The sequence below is a fragment of the Paramisgurnus dabryanus genome, chromosome 1 (genome assembly GCF_030506205.2).
Source record: "Paramisgurnus dabryanus chromosome 1, PD_genome_1.1, whole genome shotgun sequence".
Classification (NCBI taxonomy): domain Eukaryota; kingdom Metazoa; phylum Chordata; class Actinopteri; order Cypriniformes; family Cobitidae; genus Paramisgurnus; species Paramisgurnus dabryanus.
Window position 1 is genome coordinate 52727528 of NC_133337.1, and position 22214 is coordinate 52749741.

General features: G+C 38.0%; 2 protein-coding genes and 1 long non-coding RNA gene across 6 annotated transcripts in view; 2 read left to right on the plus strand and 1 right to left on the minus strand.

The window, feature by feature from the left end:
• bmpr1ab (bone morphogenetic protein receptor, type IAb) overlaps window positions 1–4761 on the plus strand; it is a 40024-nt gene extending 35263 nt beyond the window's left edge. For all 3 annotated transcript variants that reach the window (XM_065270510.2, XM_065270512.2, XM_065270511.2), the window contains 5 exons: window positions 74–266; window positions 371–668; window positions 1317–1492; window positions 1584–1717; window positions 2447–4761. In XM_065270510.2, the coding sequence (XP_065126582.1) occupies window positions 74–266; window positions 371–668; window positions 1317–1492; window positions 1584–1717; window positions 2447–2572 (927 nt within the window). In that variant the 3' untranslated portion in view covers window positions 2573–4761. The remainder of the gene's footprint in view (window positions 1–73; window positions 267–370; window positions 669–1316; window positions 1493–1583; window positions 1718–2446) is intronic.
• Window positions 3311–14435, minus strand: mmrn2b (multimerin 2b). The gene is made up of 6 exons (XM_073815541.1): window positions 14270–14435; window positions 13984–14073; window positions 9619–9732; window positions 8531–8940; window positions 6976–8449; window positions 3311–6337 (listed from the first exon to the last, which is right to left on the minus strand). Exons 1-6 carry the CDS (start codon window positions 14391–14393, stop codon window positions 5928–5930), a joined length of 2622 nt encoding a protein of 873 aa, XP_073671642.1. The 5' UTR covers window positions 14394–14435; the 3' UTR covers window positions 3311–5927.
• On the plus strand, window positions 6197–22144 carry LOC141282499 (uncharacterized). Of its 2 annotated transcripts, none has more exons than XR_012337195.1 (4): window positions 6197–6322; window positions 9625–9712; window positions 18412–18517; window positions 18592–22144. It is a non-coding gene; the product is annotated as an uncharacterized lncRNA (long non-coding RNA). The 2 variants fall into 2 exon arrangements; XR_012337194.1 differs by having other exon boundaries at window positions 18412–18513; window positions 18592–18688.
• The last annotated feature ends 70 nt before the right edge of the window (window positions 22145–22214 follow it).

A 22214-nucleotide genomic window follows, 5' to 3' on the forward strand; every position in this document is an offset into this window, starting at 1 on the left:
GGAATTGCAAAAATTGCAATGGGCATAGACACCGAGTTATAATACATGCTGATCCAATTTTCTCTCTTGACAGGTCCAGCGCACAATCGCAAAGCAAATTCAGATGGTACGTCAGATTGGCAAGGGGCGGTATGGAGAGGTGTGGCTTGGTCGATGGAGAGGAGAAAAGGTGGCAGTAAAAGTGTTTTTTACACGTGAGGAGGCCAGTTGGTTCAGAGAGACCGAGATTTACCAAACTGTGCTCATGAGACATGAGAACATACTTGGTAGGTTCCCAATGATAGAGATCCGGAAACATATAGTTTAAAATATAATTTCATTTATTAATTCTGACCTAATATTCACGCTTGTTGTTCCTGATTTCTTCCAGGCTTTATCGCTGCGGATATTAAGGGAACAGGAGCTTTTACACAGCTCTTCCTCATCACAGACTATCACGAGAACGGCTCTCTCTATGACTATCTGAAAGAGACAACCCTGGATACACAGGCTCTGCTGAGATTGGCCTATTCGGCAGCCTGCGGCCTGTGCCACCTGCACACAGAGATCTACGGGACACAGGGCAAGCCTGCCATCGCTCACAGAGACCTAAAGAGCAAAAACATACTCATAAAGAAGAACGGTACCTGCTGCATTGCTGATTTAGGCCTGGCTGTTAAATACAACAGGTGAGAACGCTTTTACATTCACTAAAATACAGACTAATATAACACTATATATACACCACTGTAAATTTCAATAAGCAGCACATTTTTTATATTCTGTATTAATACAGTTCAGTCAGTCGTTCTGACAACCCAAGATTAGTCACATAAAGAGACACTCATTTTCCAGATCCCCTAGAGTTAAACATTTGATTTTTATCATTTTGGAATCCATTCAGCTGATCTCCGGGGCTGGCTGTACCACTTTTAGCATAGCTTAGCATAATCCATTGAATCTGATTAGACCATTAGCATCGCGCAAAAATAGCCAAAGAGTTTCGATATTCTTCCTATTTAAAACTTGACTCTTCTGTAGTTACATCGTGTACAAAGACTGACGTAAAATTAAAAGTTGCAATTTTCTAAGCCAATATGGCTAGGAACTATACTCTCATTCTGGCGTAATAATCAAGGACTTTGATGCTGTAACATGGCTGCAGCAGGCGTAGTGATATTACGCACTGCCCGAAAATAATCCCCTTGGTTACTTTCAATAGCAGGGGACTATTTTCAGGCGCTGTGTAATATTATTGTGTAAGTGGAGTGTCCCTTTAATATGTAGATTTGCACATCACTGCTTTGTCTTAACAGACATATTTTATAATTTCATAGTGATACCAATGAGGTGGACATTCCTCTGAGTACAAGAATGGGTACACGGCGATACATGGCACCAGAGGTCCTGGATGAGACGCTGAATAAGAACCAATTTCAAGCGTACATAATGGCCGATATTTACAGCTACGGTCTCATTGTTTGGGAGATGGCGAGACGATGTGTGACCGGAGGTATGTTGTGGGTTTTCCTGACTGTGTGCATTTCCAATAAGGTGCAAATATAAGATGTCATTGTTTTAATATTGGCGTTTTGTATGTGCAGGCATTGTTGAGGAGTATCAGATGCCATACTGGGACATGGTACCTTCAGAACCATCCTATGAGGACATGAGGGAGGTGGTGTGTGTGAAAGGCAAGCGACCGGAGGTGTCGAATCGCTGGAACAGTGATGATGAGGTAAGAGTCAGTGGTTACAGTTTTTTTTAAGGCCGTGTGAAATGGCATTTATATGTTTGCTCTGTTGTTGTATAACAAAAATACATTTTCGAATGTTAAACGTCAGTGGTGGCTGATGACTTCTTTTTTTTTCGAGGGCGCTCGATGCGAAGTTCATCACAACATGTATGTAGCCCATTGTGTGTGGTTCCTTATTTCAAAATGTGTGTTCTGCGCTTCGAGAAATCCTGTGTGCATCACGTGTCTTGTCAAAATAAGTGCCTGCTGCAGACACGTCTAAAGGGTTTATGATAAAAGAGACGTTCACGTTTGCCAGATACTCACATAATCTCATGCATAATCAGAGTTTATACTGTTAAGGGAGTGTCTTGCGTGTTTTTGTGAACGTGAGCGTCTCTTTTATCATTAATGGTTTTGATGCGTGTGCTCAGGCACTTATTTTGACATAACACGTGATGCACATGGTTCACATGACGCAACAAACACATATTTTGAAAACGCAAGCAACACACATGACACCCCGAACACATAATTTGAATTTGCGCCCCTCGGATGAGCAATCACGAGCCACCACTGTTAAACGTGCATATCGTCACTGTTAGCAATACCGTGCAAAATACAAAAAGCTTACATTTTGATTTCAACACAGTCTTTAACTCTCATTGTATCGTAGCATTTAATAGTTGATACTGTATCCTTGAAACTTCTCTTTTCTTTATCTCCACACAGTGTTTACGGGCCATGCTTAAACTCATGTCTGAGTGCTGGGCCCACAACCCAGCCTCTCGCCTCACAGCTCTTCGAGTCAAGAAAACCCTCGCCAAAATGGTTGAATCGCAGGATATCAAAATATGATCAGTTCATCTTCCAATGTCAGTTGCTAAGCATACCAGAGGAGGCGCTGCTGAGCAGAACATTTACCTCCCTGCATGACTGTGATTCGTCACACTGTTGCAGTTACGCTGTTAGTCTTTTAGCACCCTCTGCTGGACAGTGCGTGCCACAACACATCCCCTAGTAGGAAGTAAGGATGAAACTTTTATCAGTTGTCCTGCTTTCCACAACTCAAACTAGAGGAACCGGTACTCGCATCCTCCTCGTTTCCAATAATTTCCTTCTGTACTTCAGGCATTCTTTTATGTATTGGGAGAGAAATGATGAGCATATGGTGCTTTCTATGAAAGCCGTATAATACGTTACATCTGTATGTGAGATTTAAGACTCGGTGGCAGCGATTGCGATTGGAGAGCAGTAATGGAGCAACGTTTCCGGAGTATTTGGGAGAGGACTGACCCATCTGTCTTTGACTGAGAAGCGGACACATTCAGGGTGATCACCCTCAGTCATATGTTTGGGATGTTTCCCAGTGAGGCAAGCTAGCATTACAAAACGGACTTGAGAGAATGCATCCTTTTTAATGACCATAGCAAATGTCCTGTGCCCCATATTATCGTATATGTATAAAACATTAACTTCATAATGTGATCATTATCGTTTTTTAAGAATTATTCCTTCAAACATTTTTCATTTGAAATGATCAGTCCATCAGAGTCACAAATACAAAATTGGGTGCTAGCAATAAAGTTTGCTGTGTTTGAATGTATTTTGCAAAGGCGAAAGATTAATTTAATCAGACATGTGTCCACTGTTATGAAAAGGACGTTTTGTTCAGGAGGGATCATAACAACAGCTCTGGCTTAAAGGAATAACACCTGTTGAAGATTGCAGACGCTGCAGCTACAAAAGATCTGTTCAGCTGAAGGATGGTGACTGATCATTCTGAATGGCAGATCTGATTTGGCTTAATGCAGGTGTGTCTTTGCACCCACGTCTGATATGCCACATGACTTTTGTTTTATTTTACTCAATAGCCACCTTGGTATATCACATCTGACCTATAGGTATCATGCTGGATTTCCTTATTTAAACAGTTCTGCCTTTTATCTAATGTTGTCACCACCTGGGAATCATGTGACTGATTTCAATTCAAATGCATGTGCTATTTATTCATGTCATGTCATATAGTAGGAATTATTGTGATAAGGATTCTTTACATGCAAGATTAATAACTGACGTTTGAGCAGCTCAACCTTACAAATATTAGTATAAACTTTTTGAGATTAGCTGTTAACTTCCTCTTCCAAGTGTGTGTGTGAATTATAATTATTATTATTATTATTTCTTATGGCTACCTTCGTTCCCCTAATGTGTACTGTACAACCAGACTTTTATGTAATTTACTGAAAGGTTGAGATTTTTACTTCATCTTTCATTTACTATAAAACAGCACATACAATTTTTTATTATACTTTAAAGACTTTGAGAAAGCATTTTTACAGAACAGCTTAGTAACAAATTTAATTCAAATAAAATGTATTATTGGCATCCATGAAAAACACATGCATGTCTACAAGTCTGTAACTAAAGCAATCTGGGAAATATATGAAGATTTGACACTTCTATTGTGTATGTTTGTGTACAGATTTAGCTTATAAATAAATGGCAAAAACAGATGCGTAAAATGTTTGTCAAAAATGCTTGCAAGTCGGCCGAATGTTTTTTTTTTCGTGATATTGACAGATATGTGTTAGGGTTGGATATGAAAGGATTTTTTTTCATTAAAATGATATGATGTCCTATATAGTCAAACAAATGTGTGTGTGGATGGATGGATGGATGGATGGATGGATGGTCAGTGTGAAGATTCAGAGCGCTTGTCATCCCCACTGCATGTGTTTGTATTTTCTTCCTGTATGAGCTGCAGGTCATGTCTAATCTGTCCATTACAATGACGCCAGTTACCTTGTGAATTTAGATTTGATTATCTAATTTAAGTTCATCTGTAAACCTTTTAAAATGATTATTAAACAATGTTTTGTCTTAAAAATGTAATATTATCTAATTAATAGGATCCTTTTATTTGTATTGTGCACAACATCTGTTTTTTAGACGGGTGCATTATGTTTACCACAGAAAGCTGTTCTGTACACAGAATTTGTCCAATGTAACAATTTTTAAGTAAAGTATCTTATTTTAGTACACAGTCCTCTCGTTTTGTCTCTTGATTGCATTCTAATGATGGCATTCAATGTAGGACTGTGTATTGGCAAGACTCTCGCGATACAATACAGATCACGGGTATATTGGGGTATTTCCTATTTTGAAAATATAATAGGATATAATTTTAGAATAGCTGTCATTAAGAACACAGCACAATATGCAAAATAAATAAATAAATGTGATGCGGTCCTATGCAAGTACTTTCTATCACTGTTCAGCAATAAGGGCCGTTTCTTAATCTAAAGGCTGCAGCCTCCGGAGGTCGCATTCGTTGGCTGCATACGTCATCAAGATTATATTATTTAAAAATACGAACAATTATAAAGTTGACTGTTATTCTTAGTTAATAGTAAATTATTGTAATATGCTTATGATTTGCGAATATAATGCTCAATTAACTCATAATAATAAATAAACCAGACTAAATGACATATGCAGCCTGCATATGCGACCTCCGAAGGTTGCCGCTTTCAGAAGGAGAAGAATGCCATCTAGTGGTTGGGATGTAAACTCCAAGCGAAACAACTGCAATTTATTTATAAAACATATGATATTGCAGTACTTTTTTTAGAATCGATTGCCAAACAAAATATCACAATACTGTGTTTTTTCCTGACAAAGATTGTAATGTCCTCACGATAGGTACCATGTGTTTATTTAGGCTACTTTGCCACCGTGAAAATAATGACCGGTTTCTGTGCTTTTCATCTTCCACTGTTAAAATAATAAAACAAAAACAACAAACACGATATCACGGCTATTCGTACATAATCAACCACATTCGTACGTTTTTGTATGACTTGCTATCCCCCCATGTTGTGGCGTTAGGGAAGGGGTTTTATTGTTTTCTTGAATGTTTCGTACGATTCACTTTGTACGAATTCATAAAAATTAGCCAGCTCATAAAATTCCTTTGTGAGACTGAAAAAAAACATTTTTGCAATGATTTTTTTTATGTTGCCAATGTTCCTTGATTATATATTGTCTGCATGTTACTAAAATGTTACTACATAGCCAGTCGACATCTAATACAAAAGTAGTCCGCATCTTTACAACAAGAATGCATGTTTACGTCATATGTCTGGTGGTGATGATCCTGCTCGTGCTTACGTAACCCCCCACCCTTGTATCTCATTCAGTCATCCTCTCTTCAGAGCAGATCCTCGTGCTTGGTAATATAGAGTAACAGTCCAGACAGTGTGTTAACCCCAGGTTGTCCTTGACGTAATGATCCACGCATCAATTCTAACGTGACTGTCTCCCCTGGTCGAAGCTCAAGCAGGATGACTCGACTCACCGTCCCCCCTTCTTCCTGTCTGAGAGAGGCCACTGGGACTCCACTGCGGTTCAGCACAGCCAATGAACGGCCCCTCTGAAAGTCTAATGTCACTACGAAGAGATAAAGTCCAGCCTCAGGGGCCCGAAACATCTGTGATGAAGGACTGACAGCACCACCGTCGTTTACATCCACGTTTCTCGATGTGAGCTCCCCTTTCGGCCCTGTTCTGTGGTCCAGGCTTGCGACGAACACCACCGGGGAATGTGGTAATAAAGCACGTCCTAAGGAGATTAATTAAAAATGTTATCAATATTTGTAAAATATTAATTTTCATGTAAGAACAAAATGCTTCGTCATAGTGTAGTTCCAGTGTTGTCCATGGAGGGGCAGTACTGTTGTGTGCACATTATAATGCAGGTACAGTAGTGGCCAAATGTAATGTCGGGGGAGGAGGAGGGTTGTACAAAATACCCCTTAGGTTGAATGAAACCTTCAAAATATGAGGTGTATGATACAAAATGGATAAAACACCAAAACTAAAGGTATTTATTGGACAAAATTATTTGTCAATAAAGCAAACCACAGCATAGCGAGTTTGGGTTTTATGCTATATAAAAATGGACAGAGAAATATATACATTGACTGCCATTTTATTTGTAGTTAATTTTCTCGATTCCCTTTTGTGGTTATAATTTTTAGTCTTGTCCTGTGCTAGGTCTTTATAAACTTTGCAAATGTGTATATTTTTTTGTCAAACCTCCTTAAATTCTTCCTAAAGTTTTAACTCAAAACACCAATGCAACATGCATGCATACAACATGTTTAATCCATCTTTAATAAAGTATTTGAACAATAGCGAAGATGTTAAATGACATTACTTTTGGCCACTACTGTACTGTACTGTACTTGTCTACATTACCTGTTTTACTGTGTCTTTTGCTTCGCCTACTGGAAGAGTTGTCTTGTACTCCTTCTATTTGTTGTTTTTGGTTGTGGAGTTGCCTTCTGTCCTTCTTGTTTTTCTTCCTAACCATCTTCCAGACTTCATCTAGGTTTAGGCTTCTTGCAGAGCTGACTAGTTTTTCTGTATTACTGAATAGTTTTTCATATGTTTCTAAATGATCCTCCAGGCTCTGTCGTAGTGATGTTATATCTGCCTGCAGTTCCACAACCGAGCCACCGGGGGTCTCAGTGCAGTTGCCACAACGCTCCTCCAGCAAGTTTATTCGGCCTGCCAATTGCTCCACCTCTTTTCCTAGAGTCCAGAAGTCACTGACTGAGTAGTCCACATCTTCATCCTCTCCAGTAGACGGGTCCAATGAATCCCGATCACTGGCCACTTGGTTCTTTGCGCCGGTCCAGTCTGAATATGACACGGGGTCATCACTATGCATCTCACTTTCTTCAGGATGCTTTTTCCGAAGAGAAGCTAGGTACTTGTTGTGGTTTTCAATTTTTTGCTGCATCAAGTGCATTTTCTCTAAAAGATTTGGTATGCTGAGCTCTTTCTGTTGGCTTTGTGACCACTTGGTGAATTCCAAGACCTCCTCTCCTAGTATCACCTCCAGGGCCTCGGAGTGCCGTACGGCGTCGCTCAGAAGAGAAGAGAAGGTGGCCGACAGGCCTTGAATTTCATCCGTCTTCTCCTCATCTTTCTTTTTCAGATCACGGATCTCCTGTTGGCTCTCCAGAAGTGAAGCCTTTAGCTGGGATAGATTGTTGTTTATAACCCTGCTTTTACTTTGTTCAAAAGACAACGATTCTTTCATAGTCAGCAGACCCTGATGAAGATCTTCCACTTCTGTCGCCCATCGAGCCTGATTCCTCTCTACATCTTCATCTGCAAACTGGTTTGTTCTCACTAAACGTGTCACGTTACCCACCTCCATTTCTAACCTCAGCAGGGAATCGCCGATCGACCCGCAGTCACAGGTTTGCTCTGCAATCGTCGAATCATTTCTTTGTAGTTGATGATAGATGTTGTCCATGTCTAGCTCTAGCTCTCTCACCTGGCCTTTGTGTGAACTTAGATTAACTTGAAGCTCACCAATGCTGTTTTGCACCATGACGCGAGCGGCTTCTATCTCCAAACCCGTTTCTGTAAATTGGACCTCCGAGTCCTTTTTGAACTCTTCTAATTTCTTGCCCAATTTCAGTAGATCTCCTCGAAGGTCTTGGACGGCTCTAGCATTGTCTTCAGAGGTCTCAGACAAGCTGCTGAGCTGTGCCGTGTGTTTTAGCGTCTCTTTATCCAGGCGAGCGATGGCCTCCCACACTCTTGACTCCGGCGTTGGCTGGCCACCATCCATGCGCTCTCTCCGCAGTGTCCCTTCCAGCCTCTTCTGTTCATTTCTTACTTCCTTAACCAACACACTTATGGACTGGAGATTCATCTGAACAAAACACAAGTCGTTTTTATACACTGAATACTTATTCCTATCTACAGTATTTTATTTTGTTTAGTTGCAAATGACCTGTACATCCTGGCTCTGACTGATCTGATCATCCATCTCCTCCTTCAGTTTTGTTAGGTTCTGCTGTAGCAGTTCTTGCTGGATCTGTAATGCCTTCTCCATCTGATCTTTCTGTGTGTCTAGTTGAGCTTTCATTTGACTGATATGCATATAGCTGTACTCTAATTTCTCTTTAATAGCTCCACCGTGAGCTTCAGTCCTGCTCTCCGCATGCTTTTCCAGCCGCAACTGCTGCAGGTCCCGAGACAGCGCGTCCACCTCGCCGGACAGACGTTGCAGTGTTTGATTGAAGCTTTCCAGGACTGGCTGAAGTTGACTCATCATAATTGACATGAACTGTTGCATTGACAGTAGAATGGATGAATCGAGTATTGGCAGAGGGTGTGAGGCAGGGATCCCATCTTTGGCATCTGGAATATATTGATAACAAGCCTCTGTAAGTTGCATGCAATTTCCCTTGTTTTATTTTAGGTTATACACATTTCTGCAAGCATATTTTAGCAAAAAAGAGATTTAGGTCATGCTCATGCCAGCACAGAATCCCTAGAGGATATCATAGCGTCTGTGAGACCCAAACTGATCTGGTATAGTGCTTATATTAGAAATAAGCCCATCTCTGCTGGTCTCCAAACACGTAGCACTTACTAACACATTTAACTGTGTGACTGACTACAACAACAAATGTATTATTTTGATGGATTTTTCTTTTATAAGCTGTAATTGCATTTGCTCATTGGCTCAATTCGATTTTCGTGAATTAGCCTCTTCAAATGTCAGACAGCCGGAGAAGCTAAAATCCCATTTAGTGTTCTGTGACTCATCATGAGCACCGGGTTCAATGACTTCTCGGCCTTTTTTCTTTGTCTGCTTCCGTCAGTCTACATCTGGGTGATTGCATCATGATGGGGTTTGTTTATAAGAAAGAAAGGATATCCTCCAGCGGAAGATGATATTGTTTAAGTAGTCTTGTTCACCCGACGGTGGTAAAAATCTCACAGTATGCTTATTACAACATGTCAATCAAAATGTTTCGCCTGTTTGTTTGGCTCTTGTGTTGCTGGAGTCAAAGCAGTGATTCTGCTTCTTACCAACAGGGCTGTCAGGAGGTTCAACAGGAGTTGAAGGATCATGGATAGGAGGCTGCCGTTCAGATTTCTCATCCCAACCTACATCCTCTAGCTGGTCAGTCAGGATTTTTTCTTCTACAGGGAAAGAACCCAGAGTTTGTTTACAGGAAGAAGGTGGGAGAGAGGTTAATCAAAACATTTTAAACTTAAGGACAAATATGGAAATGTTTATACTCATATGCTAAGTTTAAAGGTTTTTTAACCTTTAAAGAAAAGTGTTTTGTATATCTTTAGAACATTTATATTTTATGTATGTAATGTCACTCAAAAAACAGGAAGTAAATTAACAGGAAGTAAAACATAACAAAATAATACTATATATGATACAATTTTCAAATATTATTTATTTTCCTTAGTTTAAGTGGAAGAAAATAGTTATAATATAGGGCATATGTATATTATTACATACAAATAATATAATAAAATTGGTAACACTTAAAATTTTTTGTTTCTATTCTGTTTTGGTTATTAACATTATGTACAATAAAAATTACGTTTTTTTTTAGCCTATGGTACATAAACATAATCGTTAGTTTAAATTTATTGGTGTCTATACTTGACCCAACCATGGGTAAAAACAGCCTAGCATTTTGAGTTTTTAACTAACTGAAACTAATCTACATGTCTGTTATCTAAAACGTCTGTTAATTGAAATGAAATAAAATGTAGCATAAAAATGCATTTAACTTAAAGGCAGGGTGCATGATTTTTTTTTAAAACACTTTGGAAAAGGGAGTCAGGCCGACTACCAAAACACTAGGGGTGACCCCGAATAGTCGAAGATAGAATGCATCGATAGGAGAAGCCTGATTCGACTACCAATCTCACAGTCGAATCGTCGCAGATGTGTTACGAAATGAGGATCATTCAATTTTGGCCGTATATGGGTGCACACATTATCTGATCTCACATATAACAGCTTTCTCACAATATATTAATATACTGCATATTATGATAATGCTGCAAATAATATGTGATGTAACAGCTTTCAATAAATATTTTTAAAATGCGTTAAGAAATCCAACAACCCCTGTGACCGGGCTACACGTCCATAAAGTTTCTATGTTAATAAACTATTGCCTCTTTGTTTCTACATTTAAAAGACAAAGCTGGCAAATTATATTATGCCTTTCGTTCTTTTAATAATTTCTATATTTTATTTTATTTATAAATCACTTTGGGTTATCTGATTTAACTATTTGGCTTGTGTTTTGTTTCCGTGCACTTGAGGCATTTTGCATATTTGTTCTGCACTTTGTTACTTCTGACCTTATTTTATTAACAAAATTGTATTTATTATAAACGTAAATTCTGATCTAATTTAAGTATGTAAATTTTGGATAGCTTTTCGTTGTATCGATGTTGCGCTATTGCCTGCGGGCCATGCTTGCATGTAATTTAGCCGAACGGGCTAGGTGCTCTGCGTCTCATATTTAGGAGTTCATCAAACTAAACATTAAAAAACGGATGTTTTTCGACGAATATAAGTTTTTAAAATGTATTTAAAACAGAGTGGTTATCTTCAAAAGTCAAAAGTTAAACTACAAAAAAGGTAAGCCGTTTTTTTTTTTTTCGGTGATGAAACGGAAACTAGTATCTGCACTGAACCTATTTCTGCCTGACACGAATGTCTTTCTTGTGATTTAATATTATTGTCGGTCGGTGTTCACTTTCAAATGATAGCAAAGAGATTCCTGAAATAAATAATATCATCCGGTCTTTCTGTATCTAAAGTGAATACAGAGATGATCAAAGTCAAAGCAAGCAAGCAGTATTTCTGTGCTAAATAATAACGCGTAGTGTCTATAAAATCATTAATTTCAGTGTTTTTCTTGTTATAAATTAACGTTTTGTATATATGGTTATATACAACGAATTGTATATAAAGATTAGTTTTTATCATTTACAGTCACAATCACAAATTATTTGTCATTTCTCATTTGTCGGGTTTTTTTTGTCATGACTGCTTTGACAAATCTCCAAATTAAATAAAAACACTTAATTGTAGCCGGAGTTTCCAAGGCAGGAACATCTTTGTTATTTTTTTAGGTTTATTTATCAAAATTTATTTTTGTGTGATGTTCTGTAGATCGTGGCTTTAAAATGTTATGAGGAATAATTAAACAAATGTTGCCTTACATTTTACCTTAAAAAAAAAAAAAATATATATATATATATATATATATTAGGGCTGTCAAAAGATTAATCGTGATTAATCACATCTAAAATAAAAGTTTGTGTTTACATAACATATGTGTGTGTAGTGTGTATAATTAATATTTATATATAAAAACACACAAAGGCATGTATATATTTAAGAAAAATTGGTTATATTTATATATAAAATATTTATATTTCTATATAATATAAATTATATAAATGTTTATACAGTATATAAATGCAAATATTTCTTAAATATACACATGAATGTGTGTGTATTTATATATACATAATAATTATACACATTACACACACATATGTTATGTAAACACAAACTTTTATTTTAGATGTGATTAATCACGATTAATCTTTTGACAGCCCTAATAATGACACATGCTTGTAGCAAATTATTTAAATATTAGAATAAAACTCAAATAAAAGCTTTAATATCTCTGGTTTCAACAATCCAGACGAATTTAAACCCAACAGTTTATCCATATTTTACCCGAGCCGAAAACAACCAAATGTTTTTTGTGTTACAACATTAACTAACAATAATAATTTTCAATAATAATATTTTTTATAATAATCATTAATAGTTTGATTTTAAAGGATTGCAAAAAAAATTACCATTTTATTATTAATGTATCAATCTATCTTACATGAATTAACTCATTCCCTGCCATTGAAGAGTTATCTCGTCAATTAAGAGAAAACATTTCCCTTAAAAAACGTGTTTCTGATGAGTTTTTATGGTAATCTGTATCTGTAATACTGTATTACCAGATGCCACTTATATCTAATTTATAAAAAAACTGAAGCAAAAATTATTTATTAATTTTGCACTCTGTGTATGTTTTGAAAATCATTCTGAATCTGATCTCTAACAAAATTCCTTTACAAAAATACAATTATTTCAGCTTTTTGCAGGGGCGTTGCACAAGATCTCGTGCCCTATGCATAGGCAGTCCTGATGGGCCCCCATGCCCCACCCCATAATATATTTTAGACTTTTCAAGGGCCCTCTCTTCCTTTGGGGCCCTGGTAATCAGTACTGGTTTTATCCCCAGTCCGACGCCCCTGGCTTTTTGCTCCGAATTTTGTGTGTTTGAAGAAAAATATCCATATTTAAAGGTGCAGTGTGTAAATTTTGGTGTCATCTAGTGGTGAAGTTGCGAATTGCAACCAGCGACTCAGCCCACTGCCCAACCCTCACCTTTAAAACGCATAAAGAAGCTACGATAGCCACCACCGGACAAACATTTCATCATCGAAGACAAAAAAGTTTGTCCATTAAGGGCTTCTGTAGAAACATGGTGGCACAAAATGGCGACTTCCATGTAAGGGGACCCTCTGTGTATGTAGATAAAAACGTCTCATTCTAAGGTTATAAAAACATAACGGTTCATTATAAAAGGTCTTTATACACCACTGATAATATAGTTTTGTATATTATTTTGCATTTCTTTCAAGAGATACTTCTAAAAATTACACACTGCACCTTTAAGACTAAGAGTTTGTAAACAGTGAAAAAAATCAAGATAGGATGAAACGTTTTTCCCATTTTGTTTGTTTGAAAGCAGAGGGTCTGTTCTTTCATTTGATATATTTGTATATTTTAGAAGAAAATTTTCCTGGAGGGCATATTTTTTAAAACTTTGTGAAATTGACAAAAAATGCTGGCGTGCAACTTTTCAAAAAAAGCTGGCGCGGAATGAGTTAAAATATAATCAAATTTAAATGTCTGTTGCACGAAGAAAGGATGTTCTCATGACCCAACCCTACACAGGAAATCAAGGCATGTGGGGTGTGTATGGGCTGGTCTCTTTTAATAGTCTGGGAAAGAGTTTTGATTGTTTTGCCAGCCATAAAAATATTAGCCTGCCAGTTATTTGGGATAAAAAAGACAAAAATGGCTTTTAAGCTGTTGCTATTCTTCCTTTTACTCACTGGCATAAAGCACCACATCTCCAGCTATTCTGAGTGCCAGCTGACTCCCTCTTTCCTGTTGAAGGACACTTACGGAGCAAGCAGCCCACGGCTTATTTCCTCTTTTTGTTAGAAGCAAAAAAGGTTACTTTAAAGAAGCAAACATAAACAGAAGGAGGTGGGTATGAAAGATTAAAGGTGAAGCCAAACTTGCCCCTACCAAAACAACAGACTTGCCTGGGTCATCGTTGTCATTAACCTTAGATGGTCCAGAATTTTGGCTTTTTACTTGGTCCTGTTCAGACTTTGAGTCATGGGCCTTATCTTCTGGAAAAGAGTGATTTGAAAGAAAGAGTCAGAATATTAAATGTGGTCCAATATGGCAGTCACTATTGCAGCTCTGTGATTTTTCATAGGCTATTCAATAAATCATGATCATGGCATCGTTAGCAGCCGAAGTAGAGGAACGCCCAAAAACCCTTCTTCTGAAATCAACAACTGTAACTGAGGTTGTATCTAATACCTTTTTCCAAGCAGTTGTGTCCTCTATATCCCGGGCAGCACTGCCAATGCAGTGAGGAGAGCGTAGTGTGCTTCTGTTTGTACACAGGCAGTGAGGACAACCGATACCTGAATATCATAATCATCACTATTATTAAGACATACAGTAATGCATATACTGTATATAATAACATATATACAAATATATTTATGCATTGACTTGCGTGATGTTTTGGCAATCTGGAGCCCCATCAGGACAGGGGCTTACTGATTTCACTTTCTGGGTCTCAGTACACAGTACAGCTGTGGTGACCACACGGTGATTCACATACGCACACCAGTTTCTGAATGGAGAGAAGTTTGGGATGAAAAGCTGAGGTCAGCCATTACAGCAACAACAATTATTTAGACAACATGTTGTTCATATCTTGGTCAGAGACAGAAAATATCATGTTAAAAAAGCTTTCATGAGCCCACTTTGATGACAATGTTTTGCATTCCCACTGTGCCTAGTTTGGCTAGTCTGTGTTTTCTATAGACGGTTTCAGCAGCAGCAACATGAACAAATGGCTTTTGTGGATTAAACGCAACTTCCACTACACTTCTACATAGAATCAATAACAACAGAGTCCTTTTACAGTAGTATATTTTTGATAACAAGGGAAATAAATGACCATTAAATTAACTTTCTTTATCTATTTAACTATTAAACTGAGCTAACGTTATTGTGTAAAATTAATGTATACAATGTTAGCTACAGATCTCTGAATTCTTGCCTGGCTGCCAAACCTCTCCGCACAGTTGTGATCCATGCTCGTTGTCATTACATTACATAAACACAAAAATGGACAAAAAGTATATCATGAATATTGAGATCTGAATATTCGAGAGTTGGCTTCCGGTCATATCTTAAAACATGTTTTGCAAAGTTCTACAAATGCTTTCAATATGAATGCAGAGACCAAAATTAGCATTAATAACCTGTCAATAACGGTAATTTTACTATAATAATATGTCTTTCTTTCCATTAAACTGTATTTTTCAGTATGTTATGAATGAAATGAAATGATATGCTTTTGTTTAAATAATTGATATTGTTTCTTTATAAATCACTTGTGTTGCTTCACTAAGTCTCCGATTATAGTTTTTGCATTCCATATTAAACCATTTACAATTACACAATAATGCTCTAAACTTTTTCAACCAGCATTTCTTGTCTTTTTTCAACTGACCTTTCAGTGTCCTCTGCAAAAAGAAAGAGGTTATATTTGAGTGATTGTCACGAAATCCAGATTTAGAAGGTGTCCAGCATCAGAATTTTTAAAAAACCCTTGAAGCTATTTTCTTCACATATAAGATTAAGGTCTGAACTTACAATAACCATTATTTTTAGAGGATTTAAAAAATATTTCCTATAGAATTATTTAATTTTTTTAGATTATCATTATCAAAAATTATCATTACCGCAACATGATATTACATTAAATATATGCATTTACAAACTCATGTTTCGGTAATGAGAACTAAAAAGTTGTCTTATTACTATAACAAACTACATTTTAACTTTTATCTGGGTAGAAAAATAAGAACGGCTTACCTGGTAGCCATCTTGAGCGTCACAGTCAATTATGTCCCTTCCAACATTTTTTTTTTAAAATGATAGTTCCTTGAGGGCTTAAACAATGATTGAAAATTGTTGCGGAGGATGAGAAAACTGGTCTTGGACACATTTATACTCCTTATTATTGTCTCTACATTTACCAATGATCACCAAATGCCACATGTTTCTTTACTGTAATGTTTATAGTATAACATGAACGAAACGTTGCGGTAATGAAAATTTTCCCCTTAAAGGGATAGTTCGGCCAAAAACGATATTAAACCCATGATTTACTCACCCCCAAGCTGTCCGAGTTGCATATGTCCATCGTTTTTCAGACAAACACATTTTCGGATATTTTAGAAAATATTTTAGATCTTTCTGTTGATTAAATGTAATGTTACGGGGTCCAGCAATAGTCCACGACCTTCAAGTCCAAAAAAAGTGCGTCCATCCTTCACAAATTAAATCCAAACGGCTCCAGGATGATAAACAAAGGTCTTCTGAGGGTAATCCGTGCGGTGTTGTTGTAGAAATATCCATATTTAAAATGTTTTTAACGTTATTAACTACCTTCCGGTAGCGCCGCCATCTTAGTCGCGTCCGCATTCAGGATGAGCGCTTACGCAGCATACAGCGGTTTCTCTGTTGCTGCTCTGTCCCCCGCCCTCCGAATTTGTCATACGTCACTAAGAAAAGTGCGTACACTACGCTAATACTCTCTCCTGAGTCTAAGATGGCGGCGCTACCGGAAGGTAGTTAATAACGTTAATAACATTTTAAATATGGATATTTCTACAACAACACCGCACGGATTACCCTCAGAAGACCTTTCTTTATCATCCTGGAGCCGTTTGGATTTAATTTGTGAAGGATGGACGCACTTTTTTTGGACTTGAAGGTAGTGGACTATTGCTGGACCCCGTAACATTACATTTAATTAACAGAAAGATCTAAAATATTTTCTAAAATATCCGAAAATGTGTTTGTCTGAAAAACGATGGACATATGCAACCTGGACAGCTTGGGGGTGAGTAAATAATGGGTTTAATATCGTTTTTGGCCGAACTATCCCTTTAAGTGGAAAAAAAACTAAATTGTTTTGCATGATGTCATTTGAAATCATGTGTAAAATAGTACATGAAGAGATGTTTATTACTGTATGCTTCTTATTTATACACTCTTACTTTCCATTTACTTTTTTATCTAAATGTTTCATGACACCTCATAAGTCTAATTTCACCAGAATCACCCATTTGTATTACAAACGGGCTGTCCTTGAACCATGTACCATTGTCCAGACAACATCAGCCCTCATACAGCCACTGAGTTGGTCATAGTGACTAAATACAATCCTCTCTGTCGCTTTAATGACTTTATCATTAATCTACCTCCATGTACCCACATCTGAACATCCTTCATCAGTCCACCATTCTTTCATCTCTCTTCATCTTTTATCTCCGTTTCATTTAACTCCTTTTATTTTTCCTTAAAACACTTTTGATGAACACTGCTGTGTCTTTGGTGGACATATCTTTGGCTTAAACTCTTTTTGTTCTGGTTCAGACTAAAAGGCCCTTGTAAGGCTCCCGCTTTGACACCCTATCAGACTACAAATACGGACAGACGGGCTAAACAGCTGCATCCCTCCTCCTGTTATGAACACAGGACCACATCACTACAGCTTGTGTATCATACTGAACGCCATTCATTTCACACCGTAACTTCCCAGGAAATTTCTTGTATTAGTGAAGATCACTGAAGCTTAAACTTTCATTTTCCTCGTAAGATTACTGTAATTGGACTCTCAGGCAAATTCATTAGTGAGAGAGAGAGAGAGAGAGAGAGAGAGAGAGAGAGAGAGAGAGAAAGAGCAACAGACCAGATTCAGTGTAGACATTAGATTTAATTTGATGCTAATGAGGCTGAGGAACAGAGGTAAAATCTCTTCAATAGCATCTACTGTGTGTCAATTCAGTCATGGACATTGAATGCCAGTCAAATGTTTGGTAACACTTGAAACAAAATTTCTTGTGCTCTGTTGATTCACATTTATGCATTTGTCATTCAAGCTATTCATTTTATTATATGTGTTTTCTCTGGGGATCAAACCCACAACATTTATTTAGCAACTGACGTACAGGAACACTTTTTGATCCAAAGGCTTAGGTTTAAATGTTTGAAAATAATGTTGTGCACATAAAAGTTACACTTTTTGTTTTGTTGTGGGCTAGACTGGATAGTGAAAGTAAGTTAAACAATTTCAACTTGTTTTTCTTAAGTTCAACTTATAACAAGTCAAAACTTAAAAAAAAAAAATTTGAATTAACTTGCATAATTAGGTTGTTTAAACTTATGCTGCATTTTTTTTACAGTGAAGATGTTTGCTTAGAGAAGTTGCCTGGCCTTTATATTTAATTTTTAATTTTGCATAGTATTTTTCAACTATAATTGTTCATTTTTTTACATGACACAATTCCCATGCATTTAGAGGCTTCAGTAATAATAATCAAAAGTAGCTGCCTCCAATGTTTGACCTAATTTGACTCACCCTCTATGTACAGATGGATGTATTCTCTCTCTTGTGGGGTTCGCAGAGTTTTGAGGGGTACCAGCAGAAGCCATCGAGACCGGGGTGCCGGGATGTCGATGGTTATGTGGCATGGGTAGGTGAGTTGTCCCAAATGTGCCAGGCATTCGCTGTGCCCTTCCATGGCCCACTGTCTCTTCTTCCTCCACGTCAGGGTCCCTGGCCCTCACCTCACTGTGGCAGCTCAGAGCATTCAGGACCGCAAGCATCAAGAAAGTCAACGTCTGTGCCATCCTGCTGTCCGTTTAAAATTCTCAATGAGGTACTGAAAGTAGTCTTTATCAATCCTGGAAACTTCTCTCTCTCTCTGTCCACACTAGCCCGTATCCTCACCAGCATGCCTCAGTCCCCACCCTCTCATTTCCCACTCCCCCCTCTCTCTTCTCCTCCTCTCCCTGGACAGTATCAACACCCCCTAACAATAGGAGGAAACCGGTTGTGTGTTAAAAACCATAAATCTGTGTATTGCGATCTAAGAGCGCCCTGACCGCACACAACTTACACTTTGCCATCTCATGAATTTTATGACGAAATTGAGCGATAGTGTTTATACGCATGCATTTGACAGACAGTTTATTCAAAGTGACTTGCAGTGCATTTTGGGATATAAATATTATCAATGCACTCTCTGTTCTTTAAACCCATGACTATTCAAGCTATAAAAATAAACAAAGTCATGTTTTGTTTTTAAAAGCACCCAGAAGATTGTAAAAAGATTTTCAGAATTGACAAGATCTTTTTGCTTCCTCAGCTGTATGTCCTTATAGTTCATATTTTCTAGTTCAACATAATGTTTGGATAGAAAACAAGAACTGGCTTTTACATATATATGCCGTGGTTCCACTCCCGAGATTGTCTGCTGTGATAAATAGTTTTTATAACACACAAGGGCCCTTGTTTTTAGTACTGACCCTATTTCATAAGTCATGTTTCCCAAACTACTTCATCATTGAGGCAGACATCAGCTGCTCTTTCTCAGAGCGGACTCAACACATCCCACCTACGAAGAGGTCGGACCTGATTTAGGCTGCTTGAGGAAGGGTCTAGTGTGGAAAGAAGGGATCTATTGTCAAACTAGGATTAGGAAGGCATTTTCTCTTGCGGTATGGTGGTCTTTAGGGTCTTTGCCTTTATGTCTATGCTCCACCGCTTCAACAGTGTGCAGTTCAGCTGTGACAACAAATGTGGGGTCTCTTAGGCCAGGCACTCCGAACCCAGCGCCCAGTCTGTGCTTTACAATGTGGCTTTTTGCCCTCGTACCCCAGACTCCCTGACTATTAAAGGTGTCTGGTGGCCATGTGGACTTTGAGCAGGAAGCAACTGTGACCTTGTATATGACACATTTGTGTTTTTGAAGAGAGTAAGTTTCATTATTGTATCCATTCTTCATTTTTGAAAGTTGTGACCAGTATTATATAGATACATCAGGGGTGCCCAAACAATTTCCTACCAAGGGTCAAAAATCAAACCTGACTGAAGGCTGTGAGCCGAAAGTAAATGTTGCTGTGTTATATTAAAATTAAAGTTGCCCTGGTTCTCCTAATTAATAATTAAGAAGTGAAACTTGTATATTATATTCATTTATTGCACACAGACTGATATAGTTCACTTTTTATTTTTATTTTGATAACCATAACTGACAACTAAGGAGTATCTCAGAAAATTATAATATTGTGAAACGGTTCAATATTGAAGACACCTGGTGCCACACTCTAATCAGTGAATTAACTTAAAACACCTGCAAAGGCCTTTAAATGCTCTGTCCGTCTAGTTCTGTAGGCTACACAATCATGGGGAAGACTGCTGACTTGACAGTTGTCCAAAAGACCACCATTGACACCTTGCACAAGGAGGGCAAGACACAAAAGGTCATTGCAAAAAAGCTGGCTGTTCACATAGCTCTGTGTCCAAGCACATTAATAGAGAGGCGAAGGGAAGGAAAAGATGTGGTAAAAAAAAGTGTACAAGCAATATGGATAATCGCACAGTGGAGAGGATTGTGAAACAAAACTCATTCAAAAATGTGGGGAAGATTCACAAAGAGTGGACTGCAGCTGGAGTCAGTGCTTCAAGAACCACTACGCACAGACATATTCAGCTGTTGCATTCCTTGTGTCAAGCCACTCTTGAACAACAGACAGCGTCTTGCCAGGGCTCAAGACAAAAAGTACTGAACTGCTGCTAAGTGGTCAAAAATTATGTTCTCCGATGAAAGTAAATTTTGCATTTCCTTTGGAAATCAGGGGCTCAGAGTCTGGAGGAAGAGTGGAGAGGACCACACAATCCACGTTGCTTGAGGTCCAGTGTAAAGTTTCCACAGTCAGTGATGGTTTGGGGTGCCATGTCATCTGCTGGTCCACTGTGTTTTATGAGGTCCAAGGTCAACAAGCCGTATACCAGAAAGTTTTACAGCACTTCATGCTTCCTGCGGCTGACCAACTTTATGGAGATGCAGATTTCATTTCCCAACTTGCACACAGTGCCAAAGCTACCAGTACCTGGTTTAAGGACCATGGAAGAAGATGCCATATGCCAGACCCAACAATGCAAAAGAGCTGAAGGCCACTATCAGAGCAACCTGGGCTCTCATAACACCTGACCAGTGCCACAGAATGATCGACTCCCTGGCGCATTGCTGCAGTAATTCAAGCAAAAGGAGCCCCAACCAAGTGTTGAGTGCTGTGCATGCTCACACTTTTCATGTTCATACTTTTCAGTTGGCAAAGATTTCTTTGTAATGGTCTTAAGTGATATTCTAATTTTCTAAGATACTGAATTTGGGATTTTTCTTAGTTGTTATTTTTCTGGGTTAATGTTTATATTTGACCCAACAATGGGTTAAAACAACCCAGCATTTTGGGTTGAAATAACCCAGCATAGCTTAAACTACAACCCAATAGGTTGGGCTTGTCCCATTTTGACCCAGTGATGGCACCCAGAGTGCAGTTGCTGATATATAAAATAGCATACACCAGACTGTCATGCGAATCAAATGGATGCCCTGATGTACCCGGTAAAATATTTAATCCTCATAGAAACATCTGACCATGTGATACGGTGGGATAAAAGCCTGTTCCCATGTCATCAGTGATTACACCTTCTGTCAGTCATCATCTACTGGCTTGAACCAATCAGCAGCCATCAGGAAGGCTGATACTTACCCTCCTCAGCCAATCACATTGCATTACAGAATTCTTGCTGACCTGTGACATTTAGCTGACTGTAAATATTTTTAGCATGGACAATAAGGAATGATTCAGCTTTTTTGCAATAGTATCCAATTTTGCAATTGGGCATCAATTGCAAGACATATAGATTTTTGTAGTATATTACATCCTAATAACAATGTTATATCCAGGTGATGTAAAGTGTATAAACCTTTAAAAATTATTTAATCATCTTCACTACCCAAATGTGATTTATTGCTATCCAAATATTAATCTTCATAACCTTTAAAAGCAAAATAATTTTTTACGTTCTTAAAATAAGATAGATGGTAGTAATATCTGTAAAGATCTGGTTTTAATGCACTCCAGTGTAATAAATATGTAATCAGACTTAACCTAGCTGTAAGAGGCAGTGCGTGTCTGCTGTGTCTATGAAAGAAAGTGTGTGTGTGTGTGTGTGTGTGTGTGTGTGTGTGTGTGTGTGTGTGTGTGTGTGTGTGTGTGTGTGTGTGTGTGTGTGTGTGTGTGTGTGTGTGTGTGTGTGTGTGTGTGTGTGTGTGTGTGTGTGTGTGTGTGTGTTTGTGTCTGGGAGGGGGAGCTGTAGCCGCAG

Coding starts and splice junctions, on each gene's coding strand:
- mmrn2b (XM_073815541.1), bottom strand. CDS start 14,393: ATGATTATGATATTCAGGTATCGGTTGTCCTCACTGCCTGTGTACAAA. Junction 14,074..14,269: donor ACACAACTGCTTGGAAAAAG/GTATTAGATACA, acceptor ACTCTTTTCCAG/AAGATAAGGCCCATGACTCA. Junction 6,338..6,975: donor CAAAAGACACAGTAAAACAG/GTAATGTAGACA, acceptor TAATCTCCTTAG/GACGTGCTTTATTACCACAT.